Genomic DNA, 15,166 nt, shown 5'->3' with positions numbered 1-15,166 from the left:
ACCTGATGCTCCCCACTGCCCTCCCTGGAGCTGCCTTCCTCCTGCTTAGCTTCCCTCCTCATGCTCCTGTGCCCAGATCTGGGCTCACAATCAGCTGAGAAAGATTGTCCCTTTAATGAGGAGGTGGTAAAAGGGCTCCCTTAATACTTGTGCCTCCCCTGTAATCCTCTGCAAAAAGCACCCCTTAGGGCATGAGCAGCTGCCAGCTTGTTAAACAGTTAACTGGATTGTAACACAAGTGATTAAAAAGTGCTCATCATCTTTCAAGGGTACGTTAGGGAACCCTATGGTCAGAGCTTGTGCATTGGTGCTTCACAGAGACAGTAGCTCTCACACAGGATAAATAGTCCAGGTATAGTGTTCACAGCCTTAGTGATAAACACGGGTTGATAGCAATGCACTGTGGAAGAGGTTTGCTCCTGTGTTGTTGGCTGGGTGTTTTCATTGTTGTCTTTTAAAGCTGTAGTTACATAAAGTGTTCTGACAATGGGGTGCCTCAACTTTCTCAACAAGCTTATTAATCTTTGGCTAGCTGGCAAGCACGCAGGTTCAGATTTTATCCTCTTATGGGTGTGTGTATTAGCTCTTGTAGGTTCTTGGATTGATAGGGATGTAGTTAAAACTGAGGAAAAATGGGTGCAGCTGCTCCTGTCTCTCCTAATAGTTTCCTAAATGCTTTTGGGGGTGGGGGGCGGTGCTTTAAATGTGTTACAATCCTAATGGAAATTTAACTTGTTAAAGTATTTGTGGCTTTGCTGGGGAAAAATGCCTTTATTGTGTATAGTGTTTTCAGTTTGCGAGTCAATGCCATCATTTTACAAGGTTGCTGGAGGAAGTCCTTTTGCTGAGGAAGCTCTAGCAATGTGAACCTTGCTGTTGTTTTATTATTTTTTTTTTTCTTTTCTCCTGAAATTAATCACTTGTTACTTTGCTTTTGGTTTCCAGGGTCTTGGTTGGTGCTCCCAGGGCAGAATCTAAATACAGCACCTCTGTTCAGTCCCCAGGAGCAGTGTTTAAATGTCGAGTCCATACCAATCCTGACAGAAGATGCACAGAACTGGATATGGGTCGAGGTAGGCAGTTGCGATGCTTGGGGGGGGGGGAGATGGAGGAAACCAAAAAAACCAAACCATACCCCAAATGGCTAGCAATCCTCCTGACAGCTTCAAAGAGGCCCCAAGACACTGAGAGGGATTCGTCAGCCTCTCCTGACAGATTTTGAGCACTGGTAGTAAAGGTGTCATATTCTCTTCAGCATTACAAAACAGCATCCCACCTGGGGCTGGTGTTCTCCCAGTGGCCCTGCTCTCTCTCTGTCTCTCTCCAGCGAGCAACCAGGCAAAGGTGGATTTTTCCCTGCCTACCCTAAGCTGCTGTCTTTTCTCCACCTGCTTCGGTATGGCTTTGCAGCATGTCGGTGGGTATGTGAGTGGTTGGGAGCGCTGCTGCCTGCTCCAGGCAGTGCTGAAATAGGGGTGTGTGGGATGACCCCAGGCAGTGCCTTGGTGGGCCCATGATGTGTGGTGTTATTAGCAACGTGGGGATTAGTGGGTTCCCTCGCAATGCAGCAAATCATTCCTTGGGTTTGCTTCTTGTGCTAAAGGAAATAAGTTTCTCTGTGAGAGCCATGCTTGTACAGTATTGCACGTGACCAGGATTGACTCTGGTTTCTTTGATGTCCTGTCCCAACTCAGGGGGAAGGGGAGTCCTAAAGTAAAACTCTGATCTAAAATCTCGTGCTGGATTCCAATGGAGAGAACTGAAGCCTTTTAATATTTTGCTCTTCTTGGTGACATGCATGTTGCTGCTTTCTCTGCCTATGAAAAAGGCATGTTAGTATTGTTCATCTTTTCATTAATGAGTCAAGTATAATTTATTTTTATGAAGCTTACTTGTGTTAAAACAGTATTTTGGCTAAGTTTGATTTGTCCTGCTACTGTAATGTAAACTGTGTCTTAAGGATTTGTGAATACTGCCTGACAGGACTAAAGATTTGGGCTTCAATTTTTTTTAAATGCTCCAGAACTCATTTTCAAGAGTAATTTTTGCTTTGATTGCATTCTGCAGGCAATCCCACATATCTCCCATTGACTTCATTTGGATGGATTATTCAAGTAGAGCTGTGGAGATGCTGTAACAGCTGCTGGCTGTTTGGGACAGGGTCTGTCCTCTAGTATGTATTTGTATGATGCCTAGTAAGAGTGAGAGCATCACCCTGATTAATGCATGCAAGAACTCAAAATGCATACAAGAACTCGAACAAATCAGGATGCAAGGGAAAAGAAAAGCACTGTCAGGCAGATGTTTGATGGGCAATCTCTTTTCTTGTAGGGATTCTCTGGTGGGTTTTTAAAACTCATGTCTCCTTGCCTTGCTGCCTTTCTGATCTTTCTGTAGGCAATTCTCGGGGCACACTCTGTGGAAAGACCTGCAGAGAAGACAGAGATGACGAATGGATGGGTGTGAGCCTGGCTAGACAGCCGAAGGCTGGTGGAAGCGTGCTGGTAAGTCCACTCTTTTCTTTGATCTCATGAAAACCGTTGCTGCTGTCTGACTCTAATGCTAAACACGTCAGGATTAATGTGTTCGGCAGTGACTGACAGAGTCCAGCTTTACGGGCAGCATATTCTGTAGCCCCTTCCTTCAAGCGGAAGGAAAAGTGAGCCCCAGCCAGAAAGCTTTATTTATAGAGGGAGGACTTCAAAGCCGTCACACCTGACTTGTGTCACCCAAGGGCTTCCTCCTAAATCTGAGGGATTAAATCTTTGAACTGAATAAATAGAACTTTGTCTGGGAGGTACCTGCTAGTTTGTTCTTTTTGTTTAGGTAGGGAATATGTATGCATCCATTTTCCCTGAGCGTATGTATTGCTTGTCAGAACGTACAGTCAAAAATGCAAGATGAGTCTTTGTGGCAATATTTTTTCCTTATGTATATTAATTTTCCATTAATGAGGCAGAAGAGTTGCGAGTAGAGATGCCTTAGTTGTGTGTGGGTGGCCTTGTTGTCTTTGATATGGTTACCATGCACATAGACAGGTCAAGGAGAGCAGATGTGATCCTTAGGATGAGGAATTTATCTTTGCAAAACAACATTTCCTGTGTTGGAAAAAAAATAATCGTAGAGAGCTGGGCAAAAATCTTTCTAAAATTCATGGTTATATTATGATCAATAGTTGTCTGTGTTTACATCCGCGGTTGGGTTCTGACTGTCTACCTGATTGAGTCTGTCTGCAGGAATGTTAACCGAAATAAAAAAAAGAATTGCAGTAAAATGTTGTGCATAGTATATGTGGCAGGCAAATTTCAAGCTCTTATCAGAGTAACCCTGACAACAATCTAATTCTAAAGACTGCTGTTTGGGTGTCGGAAACCTCCAGTATGACCCCATATTTCCCATGAAATAGGGGATTGCCCTGGTACTTGGCATCAAACTGTCACAAAGCTGCTAGTGAGAAAGATCTTGCACAATGATTACTGTGCCAACGACGTGTGTGAGGCAAGTGGACAAAGCTGCTTCACTCAAAGGCATTTTTCTTAATATGAGCTTAGAGTCCAAATGATTACACCCTAAGTCCTCGCAGACCAACTTCCCCATGGGGGGGCAGGTGGTTTTTATACCTTTCTGTGATAGTAGTATGGTATTTTATCTGATTGTCTCTTTTGGTGTACAGCTCGTTAGTGCTATAGCGGCTGGCTGATGCTTTACTTTTCTTGGATGTCTTAAATGTGTTCAGCACTAGAGGAGGAGGGGAAAAAGAGAGGCATAAATGAAATACCCTGTAAACGTACAGCAGACCACAAAATTAAGGCATTCATGTAGTGTAAGCAATTCATGTTTTCAAGGGATATCCTGATCTGTATTTGTGCTCAGAGTCCTGCGTGACAACTGAGGAGTAACTTGCACTGATCAGGATAACACTACCTCAAGACAGCATCCACTCGATTTTCCAGTCATCTGGCTGAACTAGACAAATTCTTGTCCCATTTTCAGAAGGTAGCACATACACTTTTTTTAGGCAACACTGAGACATTTTTGAAAAAATGATACCTTAAGAATAATGGTTTTGTGGTTTAAAGGGGAACAGGTTGCAGCTGATGCTTAGGTGTCATCTCCTTAGACAAAAGCAGCAAAGGAAGGGAAAGCTGGTGGGGAAAAAAGCCGGGCAACTACCAAGGCTGGGGCTGGCTGCTAGCTGGCTGAGGGGAGGCTACAAGGGTGAAAGACATGGGCAGGCTGTGAGGGCTTAGGTTGGGGCTGAGGGGACAGAAATTTCGGACGTAAAGCAGGTTTAAAAGCAAAATGTAGCTAAAGTAAAATGTGCAGCTGGTGATGTGCTTGTTCTGGTGCAGCTTAAGCTGGTAAAATGTCTCCACAAGTTATGCTGATTTAAGGTAGTCCTAAACCAGCCCTCTGATGAGATTATACTGCCCTCACCAAATATATTGTGTCCGGATGCTCAAGGATGTTTAAATATCTAATTCCTATTGATATTTATCACCAAAGCACTCTGTCTTAAACTAGTAGTTCTACATCTGTGCACACCTGTGTGTGGACAGAGCCTGGAATGAAGAAGGCATATGGATTGCTTTGTGGATGGAAAATACCTAGCTGTTTCAGGGGACTGTTACTCTGTTTTGAGATAACTTTTTAATGAAAAAGATTTGTGACTTTCCCATAAGCAGATGGGTTTTTATACATGTGCTCCTCTAATTTTAAAGATAAGGATTTCTTTAAAATGCAGCTCTTCTTTGAAGCCTCTATGAGAAACTGGTATTCTGAGGAGACTTATCTGAATGCGTGTTTGTGGCCCTATCTGCTGATTTTTAGCTTTTTAATGAAATTACTAGCTAACTCTCATGAGCAATTCCATGTAGTTAGGAGTGTGTGCAGTCTATATTGTAGGCATTACAGCTCTATTTACTGCATCTCTTCCAGGGATTCCTTTAAGTCAGAGTTGTATCTTTGTGGTCAATAGCCCTGGATGGATATTTTTTTTTTTTTTTTTTCATACATAAGGGTAGTTGCTTTTTAAACCTGTGTGAACTATTCATGCTCTTGATGTCCTGTGTTAGAGGAATTAGTCCCACAGTTTAACTGTGGATTTTACAAAGAAGTTGTTGCTTTTGCTTTGAAACTGCTTAGTGGCTTAAATTTCTGTCTTATCAGCCTTCCCCAATTGCCTGATGAGAGTACCAGCTTCAGTGGAAAGGGGTGGTAGGGAAGGTGAGGAGTGTGCAGGGGGGCTTTAGCTGGTGTTTGGTAAAAAGTGGATTGCGTTTGAACCCATATTGTGCCAGAATGTTACTGAACCAGAGTTCTATGTTTGTGTGACGGACTAAATAGAAAAGCATCAAACAATGAGGATTTAAACAAATGAAGACGTAAGATTAGCTAAAAAAGCTCTGAGTTTGCAGTTCAGTGGCTTCCTGTTCTCAGGTATGCTATCAGTCAATATTTGCATTAATCTAAGTGCTGCAATAATACAGCTGAGATTGCCAGCTCTTTCCAAACTGAAATGGCAAAAGTCCTCCTTTTACTTTTGTTGAGAGAGGAACCAGGGACAGTGCATTATGATTTGGAGATAAGCCACATCCTTCAGTCTTCCTCTTCCTAAATACCCACCACATCAGTCATTACTCTGGTTTTTATCAAATGTTGCTATTTTTCATTTAAAGTAGCTGACTTACTGGGACATTTAGTGATTGTGTGTGTGTCTGTAAAAAAACCCATCACTGCAACAAAGCCAAAGTCCTAGGAAAGAGCAAACCAGAAGTGGTCTGACAGTGACATGTTCAAAAAGTCCCTTGTTTGTACTCTGACTTTAGGAGTCAGCGGAGGGCTCTATAAGGACCATGCATTCACGTGGGGCGTTCGGCCTCTGAAGTGAAGCCTGGGTGTCTTGTGTTGCTTTTCCTACGGTGCAAAGCCTGTGGCTGGTGTTCAATAGGCAAAAGAGCAAAGTGGCTGCAGTTCTGAAATGGCCTATTCATTACATTGTGGTAATGCAGTGTCTGCTGTCAATGGAGACCTCCCTGTGCTTTGCCCTGAAGCGTTTTATTTTGCTTCACAGGTTTGCATCCTTTTTCCCCTGTCCCATTGTGGAGCTGGAGCCTGTGCCCTGGCAGCAGCTGCTGAGCACCAAAGTGTGCTGACGGCTTCCACATTGTACAGGGCCCTGCCTATGGCTTGTATCTGAAAAAGGGTGTGTAAGCTGTCAGTTGTTTGCAATCACCTTAGGAAAAAAAAAAACCACAGACAAACCTTATCTACAGCATCAAATTCAGGTGACTCATCTCTGTTCCCAAGACCTCTTCAGACATGTGCCATCAAAGAAGGAAGGCTGTGGCCACCTTTGGTAGCACATCATCTTGCCTCAGTAACGTTGAATAATGCGGGGACTGCGTAGTGTAATCCAACTAAACATTTTTGGGAAGGCAGGAGAACCAAAAGCAGCTGTGGCAGGAAGACAAAGGTACTGGTTGCCTGGCTGCAGAGAAATGAGTTTCAGGGAGGAAGAGGAGTTGGTCCACTCCTGTCCATTGGGAAAATACCAAATTCTGCAGCTGTGGCATGGGGGTGGCTGGGGAAGCCCCTGCTGAGATAACTGAGGTGGAGCTCATCTCTTGGAGCTATGGGTACGAGCTGTCTGCAGACTCAGGGAGTCAGCAGTAAACTTTAGTGTGCCTGAATACACAGCGTGATGAAGATACAGAAAGGTGATCATTAAAAAAAAAAAAATCCAAACCAAAAACCCACCCAAACAAAACCAAAACCCTAACAGGTTAGGTAAGTGTGCCCAGAATTGCTGAAGTGAGCCCATAGTCTCCAGTTGATTTTGAATGTACTTCTTGGGCACCAGCTCCTTTTTTCCTCCTTATATTGTTCTGTCTTGGCCTCTGCACCTCACTCCTGGGCAAAGCCTCCTGCTTGTGATGAAATGCTGCTGCTTTCCTTGACTCTGTCATTTGTGCTCCTCTGGGAGAGATTAGTAGGTTAATTTATGTGGGTCCCTTGCAGTTTCTGAGATATAAAATGTCAAGGAATTTACAATATCACAATCCTTTATTTATCTTTCCATAATTTTAAAAAATACTCTTGGTCTGTTTCTGTTTGAGTTTATATCCGGAGTTGGGGTTGACTTGACTGTTGCTTTAATGGTGTATGTCTTTATTGTACTGTCTTTAAAAGGGCTGTGCATGTGTATATTTGTGCTCGCAGCACAGATCTGTCAGGAGAGAAACTATTTCCTGGTTACTCTGAAAATGAGCGTTTCATGTGCTGGCTTTTTGTTGCTGTTGAATTTTGAATGAGTGGTGCATGGGGATTAAAATCATAACTAAGCTTCCTTAAAGCACATAAGGGAGTCCCCAAAGCTGCTCTTTGCAGGACTCCTCACATGCATTTGGCTGTTGAGCAGAGTATCATCAGAAGGATCCTTCGCGTCACAGGTGGCAGCCTGCGCCATGCAGTGCGGTGCAGAGCTTTCCGTGGCCCCCGGAGTCCCTTGTTATCCCTCTGTAATAGCCATCTTCAGGAGATACGTGCTTCTCCTTGAGTGCTGGAAGTTAGGAAAGCAATAAATATCAAAGTCCAAATGCAGCACTGCTAACAGCAGAGCAGGTTTTTGCACAACCGGTTTTGCTCTGTTTCAGTTAAAAAAATGAGAGTAGTGTTACCCTTTCATGTCTTTCTGGTGTTAAGTGTATGGGAAGGGGCCTGTGTTGACTGCTGGATTGAATTTTGAGCTTCCCAGTGGCTGATACGCTTCCCTGGTCCTTTACTGGATAGGTAACACAACTGTGCCTCTCTTATGGATGTGTTTTTTTTAATGATGTTGAGATGCCCCCATGGGCAGCTCTGAGGTGCTGAGGCAGAAAAGTGGGGTAGCACAAAGGGAAGGAAGACAGAGGGTGTCTCGTCTGGGGAGGATAGGGTCAAATGTGGGGATCAGGAATGGGGCTGACGCAAAGTTTCCACAAAAAGTTTAAAGTATGTGGAGGAGATGATTTGTAGCATAGAGGCTGCTCTGTTCACATTGGACCAAGCCTTAAATGATATAAATTGACACATCTACACTGACTTCAGTGACTTAGACCAGCTGGAGATACGGCCCAGCATGTGCTCAAGTTCAAAGCCCTTGCTGTTTCACATTTTGTTTCCTTTTATTCCAAGTAACCCTGAGCGTCAGACAACTTCTGGTTTGCCTGGCAGCAATGCAGTGTTAATTTTTGAAGCAAATGGGTTCTAGGAAGATGTGAACCAGGCTCTGCATTGCTTGTATCTGTGCCTGTGTGTGGCACTTGTACTGAGCAAGTGTCCAGGTGAGACTAGTTTAGCTCTGGTTTTGCAGGGTGATCTTATTCTTCACTGTGAAGAGAAAGGCACCCTGATCTCTGCAGCTCATGTGCAACTTGACTGATGTTGCCACTCTTGTTGCCACAAACCTCTCGCATTTTCACTTAAATTCATTACCAGTAAGCAAAGCCCAGCTCTTCTGTCACCAGAAACAAGGCTGCCTTTCCCAGCGAGACAAGCCTTTGACTCGCACATGCATCCTCTGGTGGGATAACCTTCTAATATGGTCTTAGTAACCTTCTGAGTCTTAGCATCCATTCTGATCCTCTTATGTGTATTCTCAATGTCTTTATTGCTGTTTTTCCCCCTTTTCTGGCTTGGCTGGGTTCCGTTAGTGCATTTTTAGTTAGAAGAGCTTCACTGGCTGTACAGAGTCATACACAGTGAGAGATCTTGAAGTCTGCAGCGTGAGCTCTGTCTTGCTGTGAGACCTGTTGTTTTCCTAGTCATGCACCTGTGAAGGTGAGATCTGAGCTGTGTCATGAGCTGCAGAAGATAAGTGAGAAGATACTTTATCTAGAAAGAGTGGGATGTAGGGAGAGGACAATGGGGTTGTGGGGGGAAGGTGATGCTAAGAGGTTCTGTTCGTGCGTTCTCTGCCTTGGTCAGAGGGCTCTCCTGTGACTCTGGGTCAATAACGCATGTGATATGATCTGTTTAGGCATGTGCGCACCGCTGGAAAAACATCTACTATGAGACAGAGTACATCCTGCCCCATGGCTTCTGCAACATCATTCCCCCCAACCTGCAGCCCAACGGGAGAAAGCTCTTGCCCTGCTACGAAGGTAAGGAGTGTGGGGCTGGGAGCGGGGCTCACCTCCCTTGCTGCACCCTGTCTACAGCTGCTGTGTTTTCCCTTTACTTCCAAAGCCATCCGCACTAACGCTCGTTACTGATTTTTTCCTTTTTCGTTTTTGTTTTTGGTAACATACGGCTGCCTTGGAGCACAGCTGGGGTGGTGGTTGGGTCTTGAATGAAGTTGAGAGAGTAGCACAATGACTGAACGGGTGCTGTGAGTTACTGTGCATGGTCACACTTTACTAGAGGAATAATATGTCTCTGAACTGTGTTTTTGAGACAGCAGCTCTCTCTTCCCTTATATGAATAATCAGTAGATATTGATCTGAGCTTGGCCTCTCACGCTTTGCTGTGGCACAGAGTAAAAATCCTGAATTACATTGCAATGGGGGACCAATTTGCCCATCTTGTGGAACCACTTTCATTTTTGTGTTGTGATTTCTCAGAGGACTAGAGCGGGAGAAAAAGGGCTGCTTTAACACCTTGCTCACTTTGGGGAACTTCTGCAGCAGTTTATATTAAACTGCTGCTGTGTTTCAGGTGCTGTTTGGATGCTCCGAAGGTCTGGGTTTGGGGTCCACAGAGATGGAGGGCTCCAGCTCTGAGCAGTGGGTGGCTGCGCCTTGTTGGTTCTGTTCCAAATCCCAAGTGTCAATGTTTTAATTTTCCAGCTTTCTGGTACATGAGACTTGTATCGTGTTTCCTTTCCTAAAGACTTCAGAGAACAGTGTGTTTTGGGTCTCCTCAGCCAAGAGCAATTAACTAAACCAGAGGCATGAGTGTGTTGTTAGGAAGAAGATAGGATATCTCCTAAGTTATCTTGGCCTTCAGAGAAACATTTGGGGGGAAGCACCCTCTTGGTTTCTCCTGTCTGTCCTGGGCATTGTCTTTCCCCTCTTGCTGTAGGAGCCTGAGGAAGTGTGGGAGTTCGGAGGCCAAGACACAGCAGGGTTTGTTGTGGGCAAGACCTCTGATTTTATTTATTTACTTGCTTTTATTCATTTCCCCCCATCCACAGTTGGCAGCAGCCAGCAGCAGGCTTGCTGCTGACATTAGTAAGTGGGAAAGGGATAAGGCGGGGGATGTCCCGGCAAGTTTCTCCGCTGCTGGTGAGCGGCTGTGTCCCAGCTCAGCAGCCTGTGAAGCCAGCTCTGTGGCAGAACTGGGTCCACTCCATGCCCACTCTTTCTCCTGAGACCTCTTCACCTTCCTCTGGGCTTTGCTTCAGGACCTGCCACCGCAAACCCATGCGCCTGGAGATGGCAGACACTCATGCGTTGGGCATTTCCCAGCCCTGAAATTGGTCATTATTTGAAATGTGAGGGATTTTGTGTCTCTTGACCCAGCCATGCCAGCTGCTTTGCAGCAGAATACAACTAAACTATGTAAGCCTTCTTGTTGTGAGCACTGTCCTGCTGTATTTGTCTGTCTTTTTTTTTTTTCTCTCCCCCCTCTTGTCAGCAAAATTGGGGTAGGGCCTCACACTGAGGTAATGAGCTGCAAATCATCCGATATTAACTTTATGGTCAACATGCACATGCAGTGACGCTGCCGTGGCTACTTCTGAGCCTGTGGCACTGCTCCTGCACTGCCTTAAAAGCGGCTCGCCTGAAGCCGTGGTGGGGAGGTGGTTTCTGGAAGAGATGAACCGCTTGTGTTTTTCTGTGCGTCATGTCTTTGGAGTAAAACTGCTGCTAATCTGACAGGATATTTGCCAGGAATTGCTAGAAAATAGAAATGTGTGGGCCTAGTACATGCAGAGCAGCCAGTGGAAAGTTGGCAGGGTTGGTGCAGTACAATGTTGGCTTAATTTCACTCCATGCTAGAGTGAAAATTGGAGGTTTGGGACTGATTTTCTCTCCCCCCACCAGACATGAAATCACAAAGTATCACGAGGGATGGCTGAATTTGTTTACTCCTGGATCTTTTAGATTTCAATAAAATAAGCTCAAAGAGAGAGACAGCCGTGGTACGTCATGCAGAAGGATTCGTTGTTTGAGGTTTGCTGTGAAATAAGATTGCAGTCATCCTTGTAACCTTTTTCCTTCACTTTCTGGAAGCAGAAGAAGCAATTCGCCTCCACTGACACTGAGGAACAGCCCAAAGGGGAGAAGCGGTGAGTCTGATAGGGATAATAAGCATGGTGCATAATGCAGCTGAAGTGCTGCCACACCGAGAGCCTCTGCGGCCGTTGCCGGGAGGCTGCCAGACCCACAGCTGCAAACCCTGCACCCGGGAGCATGCCTTTGCCTGCCGAGATCCCAGCATCTCGGCCTTCTCTGGGACTTGCCATGTGTGCACGGGTGCAGGTAGTCGCGTGCTCGTTTCCAGAAGCCCCATCGTTAGCACAGCTAAGGCAATAAGCCCCGTGAGAGGCTGGTGTGGCTGCATGGTCCACAACCAGAGCTGGCTGTCGCCTAACTGGCGAAGGGTGCAGGCCAGTCGAGTGCACATCAGCAGTCTCCATCCATCTCTGTGTGTGTGTGTGTGCACACGCACCTGGAGACGGATTATTCACTTGTATAACAGAAGTCTTGTGCCAGAAAGGGAGAGGAGTCTGACCTTGGGACAGACGTACTTAATGCATACAGTATGTTTTCTCTCCACATAAAGCAGGCTTAATAATTAAAGATAAAGGAGGAAATGGAATTTTCCTGACTGGATGGTAGTGGTGCAACAACATAGTAGTCTCAATCCATCTTATTCTTGTCCGGCTTCCCTGAAAGGGCTGACAGAAGTCTGGAAACGATTGAGAGCTAATGAGAACAGCAGCAAGCCTAATAGTTAAATGCAATCTCTCTGAGTAGGAACTAATCTGGTTTATATGAGCTGGTGTCCTTTGTGGTATAGCTGGCTTATGGAGCCACAGTCTTCTAGGCAGTGCTTTCACTTGGTTATTTTTCCCCATAGTTTTAATGGCCTTCCAAAAAAAGGGAGCTGCCTCTTCATTCCCCTGATGCATTCAGTTTGCAAAGAAGAAGGGTGGCTGTGTCTACTGTGAGAAGCAGCCCAGCTGGTGGGGAGAGATGGGGTGGCTTCCTAGTCCTCTGTGGTAGGAGTTGGTGGCGGAGGTGGGCAAGACTGATGGACCCTTTGGTTAGTAAATGAGGGGAACAGCACATACTCACATGCCTCGCCTCCAAAGGGATAAGCAAGTTTTCCCACAGGGTCCAGACCACATCTGGTTTTCTGGGAGCCATCAAAACATCCCTGCTTTGTGGTCCAGACCCACTACCACAATGCTAGGTCAGAAAGATTACTACTGTTGCATGCTAGAGTAGTGAAACACTGTAAGATAGGAAGGAAGAGACTTCCAGTGCGAATGATAATTGACTGTAACTGTCCACTTTGTTTCCATCTGTCAAGATGGTAGATAGAGGATTTTATTGCACCCTGAAGCTTATGCTATGTTATGGCATTGAAGTTTGCTTAGAGACTTTTAGAGTGGTTTGCTCGGAGAAGAAGTTGTGGAGCATTTACCTTCAAAATCGTCACACATCCCAGCTTATCCTTTTTATTTGTATGTTGTTTTATCCAATTACTTCTCCTCAGCCTTACTTCTCTTATAACCTGAGAGCATCACGGCTACAAACCACTACCACCTTCTTCTCTTTTTTGCTTTATGTATTTATTCATGGCACATCTTCAAAGTCGCAGAGGCAGCCGCCTCTTCCAGACTTGGCCTCATCTTACTGCTTTGCTATCAGCTGTTGCCGCAGCAGTTAGTTTAGTGTCTTGTGGTCTGTGTAATCGGGGGTGCACAACAGTCTGCAGGCAGACAAGAAAGAATAATAAAGTATAAAAAAGGATCTGTTCGTGACAGCAGTTATTGCCTGGAGCTATGCGGAAACTACCGAATCCACTGCATGCGCTATCTAAGCCTCACGCAAATGTTGCTACTCAGGTGTGCAAGAGCTGTGAGCTGACACAGTAACTGCACAATTTCCTGCTGGTTGGTCATCTCACTGCATTGATGGATGGATGGCAGCGTCGTACAAGTGACAGGTGTCACTAGTGCGCACTGAAGTGGAGAGGAGGTAGAAGCAGTCCTGGTTTTCATGCCTTTTGGGCTCATCCGCTGCTTGGGAGAGGCAGACTGGCTTTAGGGAGGAGTCGGAAGTCTGTGGTGCTGGGATGTGACTGTCCAGGACAGGGTGGCTGTGCTGGGCTGTGACCATGGGTGCATGGCTGGAAAGGAGCCCCGCCTGGGCGTGGAGTGGGGTGGGTATGCTGCCGCAGATGGGAGTTAGGTGGGCTGACAAGGAGAAGGGGTAGTTTTGTGGTGAAAGGGTTATGTTGGAATCCAGGAGCCCAGTGTCTGTCCAGGTGAGGCTGCGGGCCCCCTGAGGAGGACTGTGTCTGTCTGGATCCCCCTGAAAACGTGCTGATCTCTGCTCTGTGTCAGTGGAGCTTTAAACGCTCAAATAGTCTCAATGTCTGGGGTGTTTGGGCCTCTGTGCTTCTGTTCCCTCTTGCGAAATGTCACTAAAGCCATTTTTTCTCTCAGAGGTGTTAGGAAAACAGGTTAATCGGTGTGTGTGATGTTCTCAGACCCCATAATGATGCGATGGAGTCTTGATACCTATAGGGAGGAAAGGAGGGTCATTGCTTTGCACTGTCTCTGTGTGTCATGCTGCACTACTGTAATGAATCCATTTCTTCCTCTTTTGTAAGCTCCTTTCTTTTTTTTTTTTTTTCTGAGAAGCATTGTCAGGTATTTATTCAAATCAAAAAGTTTTGATGTCTTTTCTTCAGTTCACAGAAGCATTGGTTGTATCCAAACTCTGAATTTACTTGAACTGCTGCAATCCCATCTGTCCACTGTTAAAACCAAAGCGTAACTAGTTATTTAAGTTATATGTAGGGCCATTAGTTTGAGCACATAGTACTGGCAATATAAGTGACTTAAAAAACACCAAACAACACATAAAGCCATGAACAATGTCTGTGAAAGTATGAGCTTCAGTGGATGTACCAACTTGGTTTATTCTACAACTGTTTAAACCACCAAATCTTTCCCATTCCTTATGCATTGCAGTTAGTAGTAATTCGGTTCATTTAAAAAGTAATTGTTTTTCATTGCCTGACAATGAAAACAATAATGTGTGTGTTTCTGTTCTTTCTAATACATATATTGCTGATTTTCATCAGCTGTGTTGTGTCCTCTGATGTTGGGACTTTTGTTTCAAGTTACTCCTAGATCTGAATTTGGTTGCCTTTTTTTTTTTTAAAGTAGGCAAAATTTATATTATAATAAAACAATGCTGTGAATTCGATAAGCTTTTTGACTTGATAGGAGAAACGGTTTAATTTTTGTGCATGTATTGTCTTATTGGAAGAAAATCATCTGTTTACCCTAAGAAATGAAGCAATTTTGCATGTTTGTTAAACACAACCGCGTGAGGCTACGGATCCACCCACCACTCTTCAGTAACTGGCTTGTTCCATTGCTAGAGCTGCTTCCCTTCCTTCTGCCGCCCTATGATTTTGCATGCCCTTGGTTTTTCTTTGCAGCCGAATTCAGGGGACGGCTCGTGGGCGCCTTTGGATGGGGCCTCTCAGGCGGCTGGAGTTACATGGGGCGGTGGTTCGGAGACCTTCAGGCCTCACCCAAGTCTATGGCAAAGCTGTGATGGCTGGAGAAGCCGCCATCATGTTTGAGGCTTTTAGGTGTTGCTGAATTGTGAAAAAAGTTCTGGGAAGCCTGTTTATAAAAGGAGAGGAGAAATCTGAAAATCCAAAACAAGAAACAAGTTTTGTTTGCCTCCCATCCCGTGCTGAGGCATTGCCTGCAGTCATGTCGTTATTCGCCTGACCTAAATCTTTCACTGCGCAAGTTAAATATCCTATGGCTTTTTTCCTCTTTCATTTTAAAGCAAATTGAGCTGTGTGTTTTTTGAAGGAGACACTTAAAGAAACTGTGAGCCAAGCGTGATACAATATTATAGGGAAATACAACATTTTAAATCCATCAAATTGTCAGTGGGGCCCACTTGCAGGAGTTGGTTAT

General features: G+C 45.1%; 1 protein-coding gene across 1 annotated transcript in view; it reads left to right on the top strand.

The window, feature by feature from the left end:
- Positions 1-950: 950 nt before the first annotated feature.
- ITGA9 (integrin, alpha 9) overlaps positions 951-15,166 on the top strand; it is a gene marked incomplete at its 3' end in the record, with an annotated part of 138,971 nt that continues 124,755 nt past the window's right edge. Inside the window, exons 1-3 of the mRNA XM_010581817.1 lie at positions 951-1,073; positions 2,398-2,504; positions 9,020-9,143. Of these exons, the coding sequence (XP_010580119.1) occupies positions 1,064-1,073; positions 2,398-2,504; positions 9,020-9,143 (241 nt within the window). The remainder of the gene's footprint in view (positions 1,074-2,397; positions 2,505-9,019; positions 9,144-15,166) is intronic.

The sequence above is a fragment of the Haliaeetus leucocephalus genome, unplaced genomic scaffold, assembly GCF_000737465.1.
Source record: "Haliaeetus leucocephalus isolate CR32 unplaced genomic scaffold, Haliaeetus_leucocephalus-4.0 Scaffold808, whole genome shotgun sequence".
Taxonomy (NCBI): Eukaryota; Metazoa; Chordata; class Aves; order Accipitriformes; family Accipitridae; genus Haliaeetus; species Haliaeetus leucocephalus.
Note: the sequence above shows the minus strand (reverse complement) of the source record. Positions and strands in the feature narration are given on the sequence as shown.